This window comes from Xyrauchen texanus, chromosome 5 (genome assembly GCF_025860055.1).
Source record: "Xyrauchen texanus isolate HMW12.3.18 chromosome 5, RBS_HiC_50CHRs, whole genome shotgun sequence".
In the NCBI taxonomy this organism is placed as follows: domain Eukaryota; kingdom Metazoa; phylum Chordata; class Actinopteri; order Cypriniformes; family Catostomidae; genus Xyrauchen; species Xyrauchen texanus.
The window spans coordinates 314,353-336,828 of record NC_068280.1 but is presented as its reverse complement, the minus strand read 5'-3'; the positions used below and the strand labels follow the sequence as shown (position 1 = coordinate 336,828).

The 22,476-nt window shown below is 38.9% G+C and overlaps 1 protein-coding gene and 1 pseudogene across 2 annotated transcripts; one reads left to right on the top strand and one right to left on the bottom strand.

The window, feature by feature from the left end:
- Positions 1–317: 317 nt before the first annotated feature.
- On the bottom strand, positions 318–3,386 carry LOC127644043 (uncharacterized; annotated as a pseudogene).
- A 5,320-nt stretch (positions 3,387–8,706) lies between these two features.
- LOC127644211 (zinc finger protein 501-like) lies at positions 8,707–21,755 on the top strand. 2 transcript variants are annotated; one of them, XM_052127272.1, is made up of 4 exons: positions 8,707–8,795; positions 17,396–17,563; positions 17,633–18,005; positions 20,598–21,755. In XM_052127272.1, exons 1-4 carry the CDS (start codon positions 8,727–8,729, stop codon positions 21,608–21,610), a joined length of 1,623 nt encoding a protein of 540 aa, XP_051983232.1. In that variant the 5' UTR covers positions 8,707–8,726; the 3' UTR covers positions 21,611–21,755. The 2 variants fall into 2 exon arrangements, with proteins under 2 accessions (XP_051983232.1, XP_051983233.1); XM_052127273.1 differs by having other exon boundaries at positions 8,752–8,795; positions 14,767–17,563.
- Positions 21,756–22,476: the final 721 nt, after the last annotated feature.

Sequence of the window (22,476 nt, the reverse complement as noted above, 5' to 3'; positions counted from 1 at the left end):
ATCAGTCCCTTTTCCATGTAAAAAAGATGATTTTTAAACTATATTGTATTTCAATTTTAATAAATTGCACTGTGCCATCTCAAGCTGAATGTAATGTTTTATATTTATATATACACTGGCGGGCAAATGTTTGGAATATGGACAGATTTTGCTCTTATGGAAAGAAATTGGTTCTTTTATTCACCTAAGTATCATTCAACTGATCATAATGTATAGTTAGGACATTAATAACATGAAAAATTACTATTAAAATTTGAAAACAATGTTCAGAACTTCTTAAACTACTTTAAAGTGTTCTCACCAAAAAATTCTAGCTGTCAGCCTGGGACCGATAGCTGTGCTATCCCTCTGTAATTAGAACAGGAACTGGAACTGAGGTCACCTTTCTTTGGCAGCTTAATGAGATAGCCCCCTTCCATTCTGATAGAACTTGGTCTGAAGCAGGGCTAGAGCATCTCAAGACTGGTCTTGACATCCGCTTTCAGAGCCTCTGTCAGGATGTTGTCTGGCCCTGCAGACTTACCACTGCCAAATGAATAAATGTAAATCTCCTCCTTGGTGGGCGCATTACAGTCAATCGGTGAGTCGCTGTTGGCAGTGGGGATATCTGGTGGGTCCTGTGATGATGGTCTGTTCATCAGCTCCTCGAAATGCTCCCTGTTTATCCTTAACTGGTCTTTCTGGCTTGCTAAACTTGCTGGGCATCTTCTTGATGGTGGTGTAGAGGTCTCGCATATTTCCATGGTGAGCTGCCTCTTCCGGTTCTGTTGCCAGTATTTCCATGTATATTCTCCTATCTGCCTTGCTGCTTTTCTTGGCACTGTTGTTTGGCTTTGTGTACTCATCCAGAGCCTTGGCTTTCTCCGATCATGTGTGACTGTTGTTGATTGCCTCCTTCTTCCCTTTCCTCTCCTCATTCTTCATTATCTCAGCTGAGATCCACTCTTCATGGTTGCATTTCCTAATGCCCAACACCTCCTTGCATGTTGATGTAACTGCTTCTTTCACTCCCAACCACTTCTCATCAGATTTTTCCTCTTCTAACAGCTCTTGCAGGGCCTAGAACTTGTTGGATTGCATGATTTTGAACTCTTGCAGCTTGGCGTTATCTTTAAAAAGCATTGTGTTGTATAACTGACATTGGATGTTCTCCCCTATCCAGTTCTTCTTCAACTTCAGCTTCAGATGGGCTACCAAGATTTGATGGCCTGAAGCAACTTCTGCTCTTCGTTTCACACGCACATCCTGAAGAGAGTGTCTGAACTTCCTCCTGATGCACACGTGGTCAATCTGATTCTCCATTGACAGGTCTGGTGACACCCAATTGTCTTAGTGTATTCTTCTGTGCTGGAAGAAACTCCCTCCTATGACCAGATTGTTTGCAGCGCATAGGTTTGCGAACCTGTCCCCATTGTAATTCATCTCTCCCAGACCTTGTTGTCCCATAATATCCTTATAGCCCCTGTTGTCACTGCTGATCTTGGCGTTGAAGTCTCCCATGATGATGTTGTTCCATCTTCAAATCAATCAAATCAAATCACTTTATTGTCACACTACCATGTACACAAGTGCTACAGTAGGTGAAATTCTTGTGTGCAGTTCTGAGCAACATAGCAGTCATGACAGTGACGAGACATATACCAATTACAGTAAACAACATATTTACACAACACAATTTACATATCAAATGTACACATACTTACACAACACAATAATTATATACAATGTACAGTAGACAATACACACAATATAGAATGCATCTTGGGCAACTCTGGATGATGCTTGACAGTCTGCAGTAGAACTCTTCCTTGTCCTCCTCGTCACTGTCATTTGTCGGAGGATAACACTGGATGACATCCATGTTGATCCTTTGTTTCTAAGTACGGAAGGAGGTTGTGATGATCCGTGTTCCGTGCACCTTCCATCCAATGAGCGCTCCCTGGGCTGTTCTGGATAACATCAGGGCCACTCCCTGGGTGTGTGTCATGACTCCTTCTTGACCTGAGTACCGTAATTTCCGGACTATTGAGCGCACCCGAATATAAGCCGCACCCCTGATTTTTAAATAAAATATTATTTTGAACATAAATAAGCCGCACCTGTCTATAAGCCGCAGGTGCCTACCGGTACATTGAAACAAATGAACTTTACTCAGGCTTTAACGAAACACGGCTTGTAACAAAAATAAATAGTCTTTAACGAAACACGGTGTGGCAGCGGGGGCGTGGTCAAGCGCCGTCCGGAGAGAAAAGCGGTAAGGGCGCTTACACCTGAGCTAAATTATGTGTAACACCGCGGTGTCTAATTTCAGTAAGCATGGGGAGAGCGGCATAAAAAGGCAGCAGCCACAGAGCTGAGAGCGTGACACACGTCAGTCTAGTGTTGGCGCATAGAGGAATTGAGAAACTTTATAAAATTGATTGTAAACATTGCTGTGGCCATTAAAAGCCTTACCTGGAACGTGAAGTGCCCTGCTGAAAACTGTCACACTGGTGCCCGTGTGACAGTTTTCCAGTTTTCCCAAGAAGGACATGTGAAGCAGGGCACTTGAAATTAGACACCGGTGTTAGACATAATTTAGCGCAGGTGTAAGCGCCCTTACCGCTTTTCTCTCCCGGACGGGCGCTTGACCACGCCCCCGCTGCCACACACGGCTTGTAATAAAACATTTGCAGTAAACAGTAGCCTACCAAGAAAGTCATTGGTCACTATCTTCCTCGTCCTGTGCACTGAAACCACTGAAGTCATCTCCTTCGGTGTCGGAGTTGAATAGCCTCAGATTTAGTTGAGTCAATTCCTCACGCTGCTGTTTCCAGCGTCTTATCATCGACTCATTAAGACCAAGCTCCCATGCAGCAGCCAGATCAATCGCCTTCAACTTGAAAGCAGCATCATATGCGTTTCTCCATGTCTTTGCCATGGTGAGGGTGACAAAATGACTACCGTAATCAGAATGATGGGAAGTTTGAGCGCGCTCGATTTAATCTAAACAGTAAACAAAAAAAGTTGTTTTGACCTTAACCCGTTCGGCAATTTCATTGGTCTAATGAAAGCTTCACGCGCAAAAAACTGAGCACGTCACAGAATGTTTTTATATATATATATATATATATATATATATATATATATAATATAACATTTTGAAAGCGGGAAAAATCCATATATTAGCCGCGTCATTGTATAAGCCGCGAGGTTCAAAGCGTGGGAAAAAAGTTGCGGCTTATAGTCCGGAAATTACGGTACATTAGCAGTTCTCCTGTGGTGAGACTCTTCTGCCTGGAACCCGTCCATCTTGACACGCTGATTCCTAGAATGGCGAGGTTGTAATTCCTTATCTCAGCGGCTACCTGTAAGGTCTTGCCAATCTCGAACATGGTCCTGACATTCCAATGGTATAGTCATTTTTGAGATGATGGTCAATGGCCCAGTGGCTCCAGTCTAATCTGGCTTTCAACACTGGGCTTTGTGCTACCTCCATCTTCTCCCAGGGCCGAAAAGTTTTTTAAAACACTTGCCTGCATTTCTGTAGCATTTCAGGTTTTTACAGGGTGAAGCTGCTAACCCCAAGCCCAACCCTCCTCCTTTTGCATCTGGACTTGGGACCGGCATAGGCGGAGATTTAACAACTGGAGTCATATGGATTACTTTTATGCTGCCTTTATGTGCTATTTGAAGCTTCAAAATTTTGGTCACAATTGACTAGCATTGTATGGACCTGCAGAGTTGAAATATTCTTCTAAAAATCTTAATTTGTGTTCAGCAGAAGAAAGAAAGCCATTTTTGGTTTTAAGTATCTCTTTAATGTCCACCCTGAACCTGCCCTCCTAACAGGATGAACACTTTTGAGTAATTTAGCTTGATCTGTGTAACTGCATGACTAAAACTTTAACGGTTATCTTTAAATGATGAAACATAAAGATACACATAACATTAAAAGTACATTTAGCATATTTTAAAGGCAAAAAAGGCACCAAAAAGTAAGAATGGTCCAAATGATTATGTCAGAGATGATATAAGACATTCTAGAAATACTATAAAATGACTGAAATATGAATAAAATAAATAACACTGAAAAATATCTCCCAAGAAGAAAATCAAATCTTGTTTTTACAAGTGAACATTCAGTAAGACTATTAATGTGAAGGAGTAAATGCTTCATGACTTGAGGAAACTTCACCTAGATTATGAGCAGTCATAATCACTGCTCATAGTGCAGAAATGTGACCTCAGTTACTGTCTAGTTTATGTGATAACAAATGTTCAGAAAGAATGATCGCCATGTAGGGCAATATTGGAGAAGATGCCGCTCCTAAAAACAATGATAACATGAATAAATGCACCAACCAATAGATTATTAGGAGAAATAAATGGAAACATACAGTAACATTTAAAATGATAAAAGGGGACATATTGCTTCGCTTTTGGGCAGCTGACCTGAGGTGTTATGAAATAATTCATAAAATATTTTAAACAATGTTTTTTCTAATAATTGTATAATTATTATATGTATATATTTTATGAGCTCATATTAATAAAGACTTCATGGAATGTTTGTATTTACTAATACTATTTTATTTGTACTATTATTATTATTATTATTATTATCATCATTATTATTTTAACACCAGAGTTTATGTGAACTTCAAAAAATCTAGATTAAAATGGCAAACAAACAAACAAAAATCTTGGTTAATGTTAATTTCAACAAACACTAAATAATATATTTTAAAATCAATAGTTGTTTATGCTCTATGTACTAACATAAACAATCAATAAAGAATATGTATGTTACAGTGCATTGGATATAATAATGAAAGAGCCCAGCTCGCAGAAGTTATGTCCTTAGGTTTAAGTGGCATGACAGTACAGGACTTGTTAAGGAATACGTCAATAGTATTTAAAGCCCTGTTCAGACTGCAATCATTTTACATGGGGATGTGAGGTCATTCCAGCATTTACAGGGGGTAGTCCGTGATTTTATTGCCGTCCGAATCCGAAATCTCTGTTTTATCTCCCACCTCCCGTGAAAAAACATTACCTACTGTTTTTTGACAAACACCAAGGTCAGGAGTTTATAATCCAAAAGCCATTGTGGAAATCCTTTTTGACCACTACCAAGTGCCGTACATTTGCGCCGCGCATGGTAACAGCTCTGGCGGTAATGGACAGTTGTGACTGTGTAACAGATATTTTTTAAATAATTCACAATAATAAAATAACGTCGCCGCTCCACCACAGTGAGTGGGAACTCTTAAGTAGAAGGGAAAGTAAAATGAGAGCCAGATCACGTAACATTTGAAACGGTCCATTATTATGGCAGCAATGTAATAAAATTGCAAAATATCACATTTTTGTGTAGAAACGTTTTCTAAATACATGTATTCATCGGGTTTGCGTGACTACTCGTTTATATGGCTTGAGTAGTTCCAAAAAGTTGCCGGGTACATTTTGTTTTTACAATTAACATTTTTATTGATTCATAAACATATCAAAATAAAAAACACATCATATATATACTGAATCTACATTTAACATTTAACCTCCCCCAGCCCCCAATATCCCTATCCCCCCTCCCCAATCACCAAACCCACCCTAACCCCCAACAAACACCCGTGTGGTCACAAATAGATACACACACAATAAACAATAGAGAAAAAACCAACAAACATAATAAATACATATAATTAAAACTAAACATCTCTCTCCTCACACCCTCCCCGAGAGTCCCCCAAAACACCAAGTAATTGCCCTACTTCCTATAAAACAAATTCTGAATCCATCTTCTGCTTGACATCTCTTCAAAAGCCGCCACCCTCCCCATCTCCGCACACCACTCCGGAAATTAGGACGCTCCATCCGACTTCCATCCCCTTAAAATAATTACCCTGCTAACCAGAATGTTGGTCAGAACCCAATTTTTTATGTGTTTATCCATCTAAACTCAAACAGTCCATGTATACCTACGAGAACCCCCGTGACGACTTTGCCATCAGATTGCTCAAGTCTGGTGTTTCTATACAAAATGTGTAAAACAGAATTACATAACAGATCATCTATAAAACAAACTCCAGCACATAAGCGAAAAAAACACACACAAAAAAGGTGCTCAGTTTCCTCAAACAGTCAAGTGTATGTTCAGTGAGACAGGTCCACTAGGCGGCAACATGAAAATCATCAACAGGCTTGCTCACTCCATTGTCTTTATGTAGGACATCGATTGCTGAGGGCATGTAAATTCTCTACGGCCATCCTTAGTATCTATTCTCAGTTTGACCGGAAACAATAGGGCAAAAGCGAACTTCCGTTGATGTAAGAAATTCTTGCATTCCCTGAATCTTTCACGTTTCTCTCTTTGAAAAGTCTGGGAACAAGAGAATATTGTGGTTCTTCCAAGAAAGCTTTCCTTTACTCCTCGCCTCACGTAACACAAGATATTTATCGGATGATCCCAGAAATGTGTACAGAATTGATCTTCCTCAGCAGATCTCCGAGTCTGTGAGCTCGCTCAAGTTCCCGCTTATGACCTGTTATGTCGAGCAGACACGGAAATATTTCACCATATCTCTGCCTTCTTCATTCCCAGGAATTCCAACAATCCGGACATTGTTTCGTCGATTACAATTCTCCAAATCCTCCAGTTTTTCCCAAATGCGCTGCAAGTCTGTTTAGGTCGCTAGCGGATTAGCAGCTAATTCCCTCTCTGATGACTCCAGATAATCGATCAGTTTCTCAACGTCTGATACTCTTGTAACCATCTCATGGAAGTAATCGATCGACGATTTACAGCAAGATCCTCCAAGTCTGCAACGACCTTCGTCAGCATTGCCGACACATTCATCAATTCACTCCGGATTCCTTTCAGTTCACCATCCAAACTGAGTCCCGGGCTTTCGGACTGCCACTGCGGGTAATCAGCTTGAGCACGTAAGTGTCTTTTAATGTCTCCAGAGCCCAAGGATTTTGAATTTTTGGACATATTGTCCATGACTCGGGTGGCTGGAGTCTCTGAAGATCCTCCAAGCTTTTTTTACACACATTTATTAAAGTAAAGCTGCACTTAGATTCTGCTCTCTTGACTCTTCGTATATTCATTACACGTACCCCCATTGACAGATTTATTTGGCTGCATTGATAAACAGTCTTACGCTACAGTTTCTTGATTAGTTAAATTGCCCTTCGCAAGACATTTGGCTTGTTCCAGATATGAAAATGTGCACTGTAAATGCCCACAGTGCTTTGCAGTGCAGTTCCCTCATGCTTTAAAAATGTTATTTTCACTTTAGTGTAATTCTAAACATATTTAAACGCAAAATCAGAGAACACAGTTTGTGGATTGATTAATTTTCTATATAACAAGCACAACTACAATCATGTGATTGACAAAAAGTCTTGCTCAACCCCTGTGATTTAATTGTCATCTGAAGTTTTATCACAGAGGAGCCATGAAAACGTACTTTTACAGGCATCACCCTGAGAAACTGTTGGCATCCAAATAGGGCTTAGACTATTTAAAATGGATGAAATTGTGTTTTTTTTCCATCAATCTCTAACTTTATTTACCTTCAACATCAATGCTCCACACGTCTTCCCTGTAGGTGGCGCAAATGCAGCAAAGTTGATTTGCCAACCGCCATAAAACCCAAAGAAGAAGAAGAAGAAGCGTGTCTGTCGCACCTAAGTCAAGAATATTATAACAGTATTCAAATATTCACGGATGGATCTAAGAATCCAGATGCTGGACATGCAGCAGCAGCAGTTTACATTCCCCATTTTAAATATAGTATTGAAAAGAGAATTACAGATCATGCTTCAGTATATACCGCAGAGATGATTGGAATTTTGATGGCACTTCAATGGGTGGAAGACATTCATCCTATGGATGTAGTGATTTGCTCAGACTCCTATTCAGCTTTAATGAGTATAAATAGTGGAAAGTCAGTGTCCAGGCAGGATATCTTGTATGAGATACTACAAAATCTGTAAAGAATATACAAAATAGGTGTAAATATTTAATTTTTATGGGTTCCAGCACATGTGGGGGTAGAGGGTAATGAGGAGGTTGATCAGTTGGCAAAGAGATCTTTGAAGCGAAATGTAATAGACATTAATGTATCACTGAGTAAAACTGAAGTCAAAGCAATAATAAAATCTGCCCTAAATAAGATGTGGCAACACAAATGGGACAAGGAGACAAAAGGAAGACATCTGTATAAAATTCAAAATAAAGTTGGGGTTGAGAGAAATAAATACGGAAGCAGAAAGGAAGATTCCATAATATCTAGGCTTCGAATAGGGCATACATGCCTTAATTACTCAATGTTCATCATAGGGAAAAGAGAATCTGTAAATTGTGATAAATGTGGCTTGTCAGAAACAGTTGAACATGTGTTGATACATTGCACAGAATACGACAGAGAAAGAATCAATTTTGCTGAAACATTAAGCTACATAGGTATTGATACATTGTCAGTCAATAGCATATTTTAAAATGCACAGAAAGAGAAAAGGGTCTATAGTGCTTTAATGAGGTATCTAAAGGAAACAGGATTGGTTAGCAGAATATAGGTTAATATAATTATTATTATTTTTTTTTTTTGATAATTTGCTTCACTCTGTTAATGCTTCACACTCCTGTACAGGTGGTGGCGGTAAATGCACCTTTTAGCTGGTTTGCCAACCGCCATAAAAAAGAAGAAGAAGAAGAAGTGTGTCTGTCTGCAGTTCGCATGCGCAGAAATGTCCCTGTCTGCAGTGCGCATGCGCGGAAGTGTCCTCAGGGGTTGAACACTCAGCCGGTGCGTGTTTTTTGTGTTAAATATTTCATTTCATGTGTTTTACATGTTTTACTTGTGTTTCATGTGCTAGTTTGTGTTTCTCTCACCGATGTTTTAATGACAGTAAACGAATGTTTTTCTCGTCGTATGTCGCTGTTGTGTGCTGCACGCTTTGAAACAGTTTCACGAGAAATGAGAAGAAATCTGAGAACATCGTGTTTATTTTTAAAGCCAGCGGCTCAATGTAAATGTGATGAAAACGATTGAAGTCCAGGGGATTTCTGGTCTGGTTGTCACGTGTGCTGTGATATACACATGTGTTTTCTCTAAAGTATGTTGGTTTTTAACGCCTTGTTTATACCCGTTTTAAGGACATTATCTTGGAATTGTATCCTCTGTAAATTCCAATAACATCACTATTTCTGTAATGTCTGTTGAGTAAATAAATAAAACATAACAGTGCACACATGTGAGCTATGTTATGAAGGTATTTTTATTTTTTTTACCAAAATGCAATTTTAGGAAGTAAAATATACATGAATAAACGTTCATATGACGATATATCCTCTCTGCTTATATCTTTGCAGTAGAGATAATAATCGTTAGGTTTAAATCTGGATTCGGTGCAATATGTGGCGTTTTCATTGTGTCCGTTAAGTGGCGGTAAAGCTGGAGTCACATGGACACTGAAGATCATCTGAAGACTCGAAATTGTGATTGACAGCGGTAAGACATTTGAATTCTGCGACTGAATATTGTCTTCTAGTCATAATATGAACAGTGGTGTGAGGCAGAGTGGGCTCATTTGTAACAAACTTGATTTATTCAGATTAATGTGATAACATTTATTCGTCAAGTGTAAAAATGTATCTTTGAGAAATGTGCAATTAAACTTATTTTGCAGTATACTAGTGAGTTTTTCTGCTACTGTCTAAAGTTGACATGCGTTTGAATTTAAACTCATGTTGTCTCTAGATTGTTGGTTGGTACAGTTAACACGAATGACAGATTTTTAAGGCCCAAACATACTCCACGCAATTACGTGAACGCAGACGCACCTTGCGACGCATGCTGGATTTCACGCGTTGTTGCGTTGTGAAATGTTCATAACACAGTACGTGCTGCATTCTCGGCGTTGCCACAAGGGGCGCTAGAGCAGATTTCCTTCTTTCGGTGAACAACTGTCATGCGGGGCAGCAATTTGAGTTTTTATTTAGTTCAATTGCAAACAAGTACAAGGCAAATAGCTATAAGGCATTGTGGTACAGTTCAGAGTATATGAAACGAAGAACAACAACTAAAACATAAAATTAACATATATGTAAAAAATAAATAAACAAAATAAAATAAAAACAAATACTGGAATAAAAAGTGCTATTAGGGCAGTTATATGAATTTGAAAAGCTTTAACATTTTGATTGTTTTTATAAGCTTTTTGTTTTGTGATTTCATGTTTGAAAGGGGTTCAATGTGTATTGTGAGATCAGTATTTGTAAAAAGTAATATATGAGGGTTTATAATTACTTTTAAAGTAAAATGTCATACGGTTCTAAAATGTCTATTTTAAAGTCGTTCCAAAAAGAAATTGAAAAAGGGCAATAATAATAATATTAATAAGAAAAAAAATCAATATCTTTAAATGATGTGTTACAAAAAGTACTTTAATCACAAACAGTATGAATCTATTAATGGCTGCATTTACAGGATAACATCTATGAATAATTTAGTAAATTATTTCCTTTACCATATAAATATGTTATTTCTAATAAAGTAAATGTCCAAATGCTGTGCCAAGATATACAATGAGGTTTAAGCCATTGTGATTTACATGGAGGACTGGATCCGATATTAAAGGATTTTCGTATAAAATTGTTATTAAAACATTTATCAAAAAAGGAGAGACCATTTATCAAAATTTGATGATTTTGTAAGGTTGTATTATATCTACATTTGAGAATCTGGTTAAGATTATTATGCCATTAGGGATAGCCCTAATAACTTTGTTAAATTCTAGCAAGTTGAGTCTTTTCGAAAAATCCAGGCTGCATCCGAAAACATAGGCAGCTGACTTGCTGCCTCATCAGTTAATGGCTTAATCTGACAACTCTTAAGGAAACTGGTCTCCGAACAGTTGGAAAAGTACCTTATTTTCATCCTGCAGCATTTTCCTGGTTTCAGAGGCAGCACCTGTTTTGTGGTCACGTCTAAATAAATCTATTGTCCTCTTGTGGTCCGAGGTTTGTAACCATCAGAGCAACGCATGAGCACACGTAATGTATGTACAACGGGACAACACGATGGCCAAGCACTGAAGTATGTACTTCATACTCATACTTGCATGAAGTATGTTTCGGCCTTTACACTGTCACTCACAGCTTCCATACAAGATTTCATCATCGCTGTGAAGTCGGCGCCGATCATATAACTAATTATGAAATAAAAATGATCGATTTGAAAGAATAAATCTTACACATTTCTAATGATAATAATTCATTAAAGTATAAAGACCATTGTTCACAATTCCTGACGTTTAATCGTTGAAAACATTCCCTGTCTTTGGTCAGTTCGGATCATTACTTTAATTTAAGAATGTGAAATGTCAGAATAATAGTCGAGAGAATTATTTCTTTCAGCTTTTATTTCTTTCATCAGATTCCCAGTGGGTCAGAAGTTTACACACACTTTGTTAGTATTTGGCAGCATTGCCTTTAAATTGTTTAATTTGGGTCAAATGTTTTGGGTTTCCCTCCAGAAGCTTCTCACAATAAGTTGCTGGAATTTTGTCCCATTCCTCCGGACAGAACTGGTGTAACTGATTCAGGTTTGTAGGCCTCATTGCTCGCACATGCTTTATCAGTTCTGCACACAAATGTACTATCAGATTGAGGTCAGGACTTTGTGATGCCATTCAAATATCTTGACTTTGTTGTCCTTAAGCCATTTAACCACAACTCTGGAGGTGTGCTTGGGGTCATTGTCCATTTGGAAGACCCATTTGTGACCAAGCTTTAACTTCCTGTCTGATATCTTGAGATGTTGCTTCAATATATCCACATAATGTTCCTTCCTCATGATGTCATCATCTATTTTGTGAAGAGCACCGGTCCCTCCTGCAGCACCCCCACAACATGATGCTGCACCCCCATGCTTCACGGTTGGTTCATCACTCTTTTCCCTCCAAACATAACGATGGTCATTATGGCCAAACAGTTCAATAGTGTTTCATCAGACCAGAGGACATTTCTCCTAAAGTGTGATCTTTGTCCCCATGTGCACTTGCAAACTGTAGTCTGGTTTATTATGGTGGTTTTGGAGCAGCAGCTTCTTCCTTGCTGAGCCTTTCAGGTGATGTCCATATAGGACTCGTTTTGCTGTGGATCTAGATACTCGTCCAACTGTTTCCTCCAGCATCTTCACAAGGTCCTTTGCTGTTGTTCTGGGATTGATTTGCACTTTTCACACAAACTACGTTCATCTCTAGGAGACAGAATGCGTCTCCTTCCTGAGCGGTGTGATGACTGTGTGGTCACATGGTGTTTATACTTGTGTACTATTGTTTGTACAGATGAACGTGGCACTTTCAGGTGTTTGGAAATTGCTCCCAAGGGTGAACCAGACTTGTGGAGGTCCATAATTTTTTCTTTCTGATTTTGGCTGATTTCTTTTGATTTTCCCGTGATGTAAAGCAAAGAGGCTCTGAGTTTGAAGGTAGGCCTTAAATACATCCACAGGTACACCTCCTATCAGAAGCTAATTGGCTAAAGTCTTGACATAATTTTCTGGTATTTTCCAAGCTGCTTAAAGTCACAGTTATCTTAGTGTGTGTAAACTTCTGACCCACTGGAATTGTGATATACTCAATTAGAAGTGAAACAATCGGTCTGTAAACAATTGTTGGATAAATGACTCGTGTCATGCACAAAGTAGACGTCCTAAATGACTTGCCAAAACTATAGTTTGCCAATATGAAATATGTGGAGTAGTTAAAAATTAGTTTGAATGATTCAACCTAAGTGTATGACTTCAAATATATCAGCCGATCAGTATGTTTTAGTACGAAGAGTTTAGTCTAGCTCATTTATAATTAGAATGTAGGTGCATATATTGTAACGTGACTTTTGACTTTCAGTTTAAACAGAATTTAGTATGATAGTTATGCTATTATTTGAGATGGTGTATAAGTGTTAGTTGCCCACATTCACTGTTACAATTGATTCTGTTAGTACTTTTACATGGAATTTCAAAGTTTGATATCAGTCGAACTCAAGCAATAATTTCTCTTTGACCGAAATCATTTTTGCGAAGTCAGACTAACATACCCAGATATAATGTGATTGTACCAGCATGTATACACCTTAATCGTACCACAATTGTTCTCAGCGTTGTGCGAATGGTTGCACCAAAAGACAGGTGACGCATGACTAGGGTTGCCGAATGTCACAAATTACACTAAATACATTATATATTAGTGTTTACAGAGACTTGGGGATGGTCGATAAAACAATCTAGATATTTATTGTGATAAAAAAAATCCAAGTATCGATGATAAGCTTTTGAGTAATTTTCCATATTTATTCAGTGTTCTACATCTAGACGATCAGGTGCGTGTTGCTAAAAACGCAAGCAGTTAGGCTTTCTTAGATGGCAACTAATGTTAGCAACTTCATACCTTGCTAACGATTAGGCTACGCCAGTCACCGCAGTCAGGGTTTGGACCCTGGATTGATTTAATCCGGACCGCAAGACATTATGATTATGGTTGGGCCCTCTCATCGTCTCTAGTGAGCAACAGCGCTGTGGAGACACTGATCTGATCTTTCTGCTCTGTATTCTGGAATATTTTTCTCTAGCACCGAACACACTTATGCCCTGTCCCGCTCTGGACGCGTTGCCTCTTCCCCATGTGTGAGTAAACACGAGGAGCCGCATAAGTTAACGTGGTTCCAGAGCTGTTATATCTGCTTTATTTAAATTTAGCTTTATTAATCCGCATGTTATGCACCTTCAATAATAAACAAATAGATTTCTGTTCTAATTTTGTGAAATGTAGCAGATGTCGTCATCTCTGTCATGGATGACACGAAAAGACAATAAAATTACTAGTTCTTTCTTTAATGAACATATACAAATTTCATTCAGACTTTTACATTTTCAATGTTTTCTCTCAGGGGAACCTCCTGAACCCTTCTACAGTCTCAGTCACAGAGGCTAATATGTCCCCATACTACATGAATGTAACAAATATACACATCATTAGAATGTAAAAATGATGAGCTGTCATTGTGCTTCAAAGCGAACAGATTATCTTTTAACATTAATTTCCAACTGCAATTGATTGATAAACTCAAAAATATTTGTATGCTTTGGCTGTCTCTGGGCCCCCTATGCAGTTTTGTAAAGACTGTTTTGACTCAATAGGATTTTTAATTTTTTTTCATTTGCCAACTTGAAATTCGAAAAGAATTGCTGTATGCAAATGTGAGTTTATATCGTGATAATATTGATATTGAACGATATGAAACAGAATGTTGTGATAATATTGGGACATATCGTCCAGCCCTACAGAGACAGTGTTTACAGTTTTCAAGAAAATTAACCTATAAATTCACTTCTAGTTGTGTCTGCATATTAAGCTGAGATGGAGGTATTTTAACTCTAAAAAGTTACATAATTCAGCTTTAACTTGAATGAAAATGCTTAACAAACAATATTGTCTTCATGGATTGCAGCTTCGTTCTTTTGTCAAAAGATAGCTCTTATTAAAGATGGAGAAAAATTTGTATTTCCCTGGTCTTTGTAATAGTAGGCTACATCAAGTCACATGAATCACTACATTGTAAATAATTTGAGCTCAAGTGGGCTATGGCAAAGATTTCCAGAAAAGCTGCCTTGAGCACATCTTTTATTTAATTATGACCTTTTTACTTCATAACAAATTGGCTACAACAGTAGGCTATATCTAAATATTAATAAACCATTTGTTCCTTTTCAGCACAATCATGGTGAGGAATTATAAAAGAAAGACAAACAGAGCGAGCACAGCTCCTGACACCATGCTGAAGGCCGTCAGGCAGGTGCTGGTATTCAAGAAGAACATTAGAGCTGCAGCTGAAGAGTTTGGCATCAATTATCGGACACTTGCCCGCTACTGCACAAAAATCCCCCGAGAAGAGGTCGAGGGAAATGCAGATTATCCGAGCTGCACGGTGGGCTTCACTGGTGCAAGACAAATATTCAACCCAGAACACGAGACGGAACTGGTCTCCTACATTTCAAGGGCAGCCGACATTTATTATGCGCTTCCACCAGAGGTGATCAGAAAATTGACATACCAGCTGGCAAAGCGGCACCAACTGCAAATGCCGTCATCATGGAGAGAAAATAAGCAAGCCAGTGCAGATTGGTTTGCCGCCTTTTTAAAGAGACATCCCACGTTGTCCGTCAGGACACCTGAACCACCAACTCTATTGAGAGCAAGCAACTTCAAAAGAAGCAAATTTGAGATGTTTTTTAGTAAGCTGAAGGAGGTGATGGAGCACCACAGTTTCAAACCTGAGGATATTTGGACCATGGATGAGACGGGTGTCACCACCGCCCAAAGACCTGATAGAGTGGTGTCTAGAAAAGCCCTCACACAAGCATCGGCTGATAAGGGACCGCTTGTTAGTGTGTCTTTTACCATCTCGGCCAGCGGTAATATGATACCACCCTATTTTGTTTTCCCTCGGGTGCAGTTCAGGCAGTACTTCCTCACCGGTGCACCCAACGGAAGCGCTGGTGGTGCCAATATGAATGGTTGGATAGGGGAGGAATTGCTTGTTGACTTCCTAGAGCATTTTATTCAACAGTCCAAATGCTCCCCAGAGAAGCCCTGCCTCCTGCTCCTTGATAGTCATGTATCAAGCCACTGGTCCATTGAGGGGCTCAGTCTTGCAAAAGCAAATGGAATAGTTGTGCTCTCTTTCCCTCCACACTGTTCCCTCCTACAGCCTCTGGAGCGGTCTGTTTTTGGCCCATTTAAGAAATGCATCAACATGGGCATTGACAGTTGGATACTTAGAGGTCCAGGGAGAAGAGTTACCATCCATCATATTCCAAGAATTGTTGCCACTGCCTTGCCCCTGGCTGCCACCCCAACCAACATTACGGAAGGGTTCAAGGCCTGTGGCATCTTCCCCCTGAACCCAAACATTATTGAAGAATCAGATTTTGCTCTCAGTTTTCTTATGGACTCTCTCTCTTCTGCATCCAATGGCTCAACAGATGCTCACCTTGAGGACGACTACACCCATGACACTCCTGATCATTCATTGTGCCCTTCTGTAGAGCCTTCAACATCACTCTGTGATCCAGAGCCCACAACAGATGATCGACAGCCTTGTCAAAGACAAACAACACTGGAGAGGGACAACTGTCATTTTGAATGACTCCCCTCTGATTAGAGTGACTTGTCTTAACAAATAAAAAGAGGGAAGCTGGAGGGATAAAGGCTGCAACAACAAGAACAAATGTGCAAAGATGTTGTTGCCTTGTTTATGATGAATCTATCTCAAATAGTAAACAGAGATGTGTCTGGATGCAGTGTGTTTTTTTGTCTTTCAACATATGCCACAACTGTGACATATCTCTCTCTCTCTCTCTCTCTCTCTTTCTCATACTTTGCATTCAATTCATTAATTCCAAGCTCTGTTGCCCAAAACTTTCAGTATTTTTGCATTTTTATGCATTGTTTTGTTACGTTACAAAAATAGTTTTACTGTTTAAATTATTCTTGAAGTCATTAAATATGACACATTTTAAACAGATATGTTGTGGGACATGGCTTTTTTTTCCAGACAATGTTTCTGATTTTATAAACAAAGTCATTCTACTCAAATCAATGTTAATAAACAGCAGGTTCCCTTCGTGACGGCTACACAAAATAGTGTGACAACATACCATGCTGTAGTGGTCAACGTGTCTTAAATTAACTGTTGTTTTTCCTGGGCAATGGCAGTACACATTTTCAGTGGTGTTTTTTTGGAGCCAATACTAAAATTGAATCTCTTAATATGTTAAAATACTTTCTACTATCTCAGCTTAATATGCATGGACTGCTATAATTTAGCAATTTGTAGACATTTTTCCCCAAACTGTAAACACTGTCTGTGGTGCTATAAAAACTTCGCTTGTCTATCCTGACACAGCAACATTAACTCGACCCATGGCGTGAGTTTGGGGCGGGACTATCTGCTTGTTTGATCAACAACAGAAGTGGGAAGTGTTCGAAAAAGCTGTGGGAAAGTTTTTTCTTTTAGCAATTCTGTTTGGTGATATTAGTGGCACAGAAATTATACACATCAGCTTTAATGCAGGTGTTCATCCCAAAGTTGACTTTTAAATATAAACCTACTCCGAGAAATATTCACTGGAGAAAAAAGTGTGACAACTTGCCCTGGTTTCCCATATTTGTCCTGCTACAAAATGAAACTGAATAAATGCATTTATATCATCTCTTAATATAGATAATTTCTTTAACAGCAGTTCTTTGCAGATCCAGCTGCTATCATATTACATAGACAACAACATTCTGCATGTCAGACCATTATAAATGTGTCTCTTAATGATGTCTTTGTGTTCAGATGTTCATCATGAGAGAGCAGGTGGATCTGATGTGCTGTAAATCAGTAGGAACTGATCTGTCCATGCTGGATATTGATGATTTCATGACAGAAATCTCTCAGCTGAAGAAAGAGGTGGCGTTACTGGAGGCAAAGCTGAGGGAAAGAGGAGATCCACTGAACGGAGAGGTTTGTACAGCTGTTCAATATATCAAGAGTCCAGATGAGTCAGTACAGTGATTGTGTTGTGTTTGTCAGGAGCTGGAGAAGGTTTCCTGTCAATCTTCAGTGTGTGTGACTGATGGGACCTCCACAGAATGTCAGGATTCAGTGTGGAGCGTCAGAGATCAGAGATCCAGAGACACACAGGACTCAGAGCTCAGCCTCACTTTACTCTGTTATACTGACGCTCAGGAGAGTGTGTGTGACAGTAATCAGGGTGATCAAACCTCCACAGAGTCTCTGGCTTCTGTCTGTAACGCTGGAGAACAGCAGATGCTGCAGATACCATTGAAGATGTGTTCAGTGAAGCTGCTGGACTGCAGGAACCTGATGGAGATGAGAGGAGAAACCACAGCAGAGGAACAGCAGAGTGATGAAGATGAGGAGGATGGGTATTTTATTCTGTCAGGTATATTTCTTCATTTTATGTTTTACCTTTTTATGATACTTGACTGTCATGGACTCATGGGGCAGTGACTCTGGATCAGTAAGTTCTGTAGGGGCATTGACTGTGGATTTGTTGGTTCCGTAGGGGCACTGACTCTCTGGATTCTGTACTGAAGGGACATTAGATTCGACGTTCAGAAGGAGCAGCGACTCTGTATTATAGTAGTTGTTTCTGTAGGGACAAGAGTTGCTCCGACAGCAATATTTTGGCTTCGGTACGATACCAGCGTTGGTACTTCGATATCGATACTAACTCAATACTTAGGCAACAAATAAAAAAAACTAAATATTTAAAGTTTTTTTTAATTTTGTTGAAGATTATGCAATTCAATTTGATGGAATGTTTTGAAATTGAAATGCGTATATCTTAAAAATAGGGCTAAGTATGTGCAGTACCATGAAGAGGCTGCATTTGAAACGTATTTGGTAGCTTTCTCTATACTGTTTGCATCGTATTTTGTGCATTGGTTTGTTCAGTAAGGGGAATACTTACATTGTTAGGAAGATTGCTGCTATCTAAGTAAACTGTTGAAATTCTCAATCAAGATGTAAATATAATATTTGCTGTTGCAGAAATGAAAATTTAACAATCTGCTACACCGATGTTAATAACGATTACACTTTTGAAGTTTATAATACTATATATAGTATAAATATAAGTTAAGCCACATTAAAAACATTCATACAAAATAATGTAATTATTTTACCTGTCAAACTGAGCATAAAAGTCATCTTTGGCAATCTTGTTGAGCATTGTAATAATTATTGATTGCATTTCTCTGTATGTTTAAATATGTCCTCAAAAACAGGGGTAAAAGATGGATTAGTCTGTTCTATGGGGGCAGTTGAATCTATTGTGACTGGATTTTTCGGTTCTATAGGGACAGTGACTGGATTTGTTGGCTCTATTGGGACAGTGACTGGATTAGTTGGTTCTGTAGGGACAGTGACTGGATTATTCAGTTCTATAGGGACAGCGACTGGATTAGTTGGTTCTATAGGGACAGTGACTGGATTATTCGGTTCTATAGGGACAGTGACTGGATTAGTTGGTTCTATAGGGACAGTGACTGGATTAGTTGGTTCTATAGGGACAGCGACTGGATTATTCGGTTCTATAGGGACAATGACTGGATTAGTCAATTCTATTGGTGCAGTGACTGGATTAATCTATTTTGTAGGGACATTGACAGTGGGTTAGTCGGTTCTGTAGGGATAGGATTCAGCTCTAAAATTGTCAGTTTAGCATGTTTGTTTACATTCACCTGTAATGTAACCGGTTGTACTGATCACTGATGTTTGAGGAACTGTTTGGGAGAGAGCGGGATGGTTTTGTAAATTAGTGCATATTGCCTTATAAACACATACAGGTGCATTTAAAAAAAATTGAATATTGTGTAAAAATGTTTTCCCTGTTATTTAATTCAAAAAGTGGAACTTTCATATATTCTAGATTCATTACAAATAAAATTAATTATTTCAATCCTCTTTTTGTTGTAATCTTGATGATTACTGCTTACAGCTCATGGAAATCACAAATCCAGTATTTCAAAATATTAGAATAAAGAATTTATAATACAGAAATATCGACCTTCTGAAAAGTATGTTAATTTATGCACTCAATACTTGGTTTGGGATCCTTTTGCAGGAATTACTCCAAAAAAATTAGTGTTCAGTGGTCCAAAGTCTTCTTTTCAGATGAAAGTACATTTGGCATTTAATTTGGGAATCAAGGTCCCAGAGTGGAGAGGCACAGAATCCAGTGTGAAGTTTCCACAGTCAGTGATGGTTTGGGGTGCCATGTCATCTGCTGGTGTTCACTGTGTTTTCTCAAATCGAGAGTCAATTCAGCCATCTTCCAGGAGATTTTACAGCACTTCATGCTTCCGTCTGCTGACAAGCTTTATGGAGATGCTGATTTCCTTTTCCAGCGGACTTGGCACCTGCCCACAGTCACAAAACTACTAGTAACTGATTTGCTGACCATGGGATTTCTGTGCTTGATTGGCCTGCCAACTCGCCTGGCCTGAACCCTATAGGAGAATCTATGGGATATTGTCAAGAGGAAAACGTGAGACAGCAGACCCAACAATACAGACGATCTGAAGGGCACTATCAAAGCAACCTGGGCTTCCATAACACCTCAGCAATGTCACAGGCTGATTGCCTCCACACCGCATTGATGCAGTAAATCATGCAAAAGGAGCCCAGAACAAGTATTAACATACTTTTCAGAAGGTCGACATTTCTGTATTATAAATTCTTTATTCTAATATTTTGAAATACTGGATTTGTGATTTCCATGAGCTGTAAGCTGTAATCATCAAGATTACAACAAGAAGGCTTGAAATGTTTCACTTTGTGTGAAATGAAATCTAGAATATATGAAAGTTCCACTTTTTGAATTCAATTAAAGAAGAATTTTTTTTTTCCACGACAATTAAATTTTTTTGAGATGAACCTGCATATTTTCTCATATTTTCAGAAATTGGATTCACCTTTTTATTGAACATGTAAATCAGAATTAAAATGTTATCATTATTTTCCTTTTTAGATGCAATCAGTGGTTCATCCTCCGATGGAGAAACGGCTTCTACACCGAAAGATCAGCTGTCAGTTGCACAGAGTCTTTCCTGCATCACCTGTGAGAAGACATTCACCTCAAAGGGATTTTTAGCAAGACATGAGAGAAAACACACAGAGCAGAAATTCTTTAAATGTAGGAGATGTGGGAGCAGATTTTCTACCTTACAAGAGAGGAACCTTCATTCAAGAGTGCACAGAGGAAAGGGGTTCCACTGTGAGCAGTGCGGGAAGGTTTTCTTTATTCCTTCTCTTCTGAAAGTTCACATGAAGACACACAGTGATGAAAAGCCTTTCCACTGCAGTGAGTGTGACAAGTGTTTCAAAACTAAAGGAAACCTTGTTGAACATGAGAGAACACACACGGGAGAGAAACCATACAAGTGTCCTCACTGTGAGAAGAGATTCGGCCACAAGCCCCATCTGAAGAAGCATGTCCGTGTGCACACCAATGAGAGGCCGTATCAGTGCAGTGAATGTGGGAAAACCTTTAAGAGGTCAAGTGCTCTAAAGACACACACAAAATGTCACACTGATCAGAAATCGTATCAGTGCTCGCACTGTGAGAAATGTTTCCATACAAAATATTGTCTCCAGTGCCATGAGAGAGTGCACACTGGAGAGAAACCGTACCTGTGCTCGCACTGTGGAAAGAGCTTTTCTGACCTTCATACATTCCAGATTCATCTGAGAGTGCACACGGGAGAAAAGCCTTATAAGTGTAGCATTTGTGGGTGGAGTTTCAGTCAACAAACTAACCTAGTGATGCACCAGAGAACACATACTGGAGAAAGACCTTACAAATGCACTCAGTGTGACAAAACATTTGCTCGATCAGATGTCCTTAAAGTCCACGAGAGAATGCACACTGGAGAGAAACCTTACAGCTGCTCTATCTGCGGGGAGAGATTCACTTATTTAGGGAGTTTAAATACTCATCAGAAGAAACATTTGAAAGAACAAACTGACTTCGAATCACTGTAGCATCTTGTCTCAGTTTATCCAGAAAAGCTGTCAGGAGTATCTCATTGAAAAGAGATGAATAGAGTTGAAGTAGTTTGAGGCTGCGGGCCTATTGTACATATTTAAGTCTCGATGTTCACTGAACTAATGGTCTAAATCTTTTCAGAAGTAAATACATCCTAAAAATAAGTTTTGTTTTCCTGGTTTATTATTAGTGTTTCACTGATGCCATTATTATCTGTTACACCTGGTATTACCTAACCCCGACCTTAAAGAAGGTATTCCTTTACGGCTTTAGACAATGACTAAACAACTTATTTCCTTAACATGTTGTCTTTATCACACTGTCTTTCCTCACACAGAAAAACTAGGTCTTGAAGCTGACTTTATAAAGTCCATTGCATTCTTGGCATGGAAAAGATTGAATACCCCTGCGATAAACTAAACCCCAACATTGTGCTTTATCTTCTACACCGCTCACGCCACATACAGGTAAACTCTTACAAACCGAAGCCTCACATGAAGTTTGATGTAATCAGATGATTTATTTCATTTAGTTGAATCTGTAACAGACAGTTGTTGATGTGTCTGATTTCAGCCCAATCAAATATGATTCATTTATATTCACAGAAATAGTTCATGTAAGTGATAATAACCTTTGAATTCATGAAAAACAATTACATTGAAAGTGCAAAACATCTTTAATATTGGACAGACACATTAAATACAGAGACTGTGATGTCATCAATGTAGCGGTTGGAGCGTCGTCATAGTAACAGCCAATAGGAACAGCTGCAGACAGACAGGTGTCCAGACTCTCGACCCAGCGGCTGCAGAGACAGACAGACAATGTTTATAACGATTCAGTGGCAATGGACCGCTTGCAC

Coding starts and splice junctions, on each gene's coding strand:
- LOC127644211 (XM_052127272.1), top strand. CDS start 8,727: ATGCGCAGAAATGTCCCTGTCTGCAGTGCGCATGCGCGGAAGTGTCCT. Junction 8,796..17,395: donor AGGGGTTGAACACTCAGCCG/GTGCGTGTTTTT, acceptor CTTTGTGTTCAG/ATGTTCATCATGAGAGAGCA. Junction 18,006..20,597: donor TGGGTATTTTATTCTGTCAG/GTATATTTCTTC, acceptor TTTCCTTTTTAG/ATGCAATCAGTGGTTCATCC.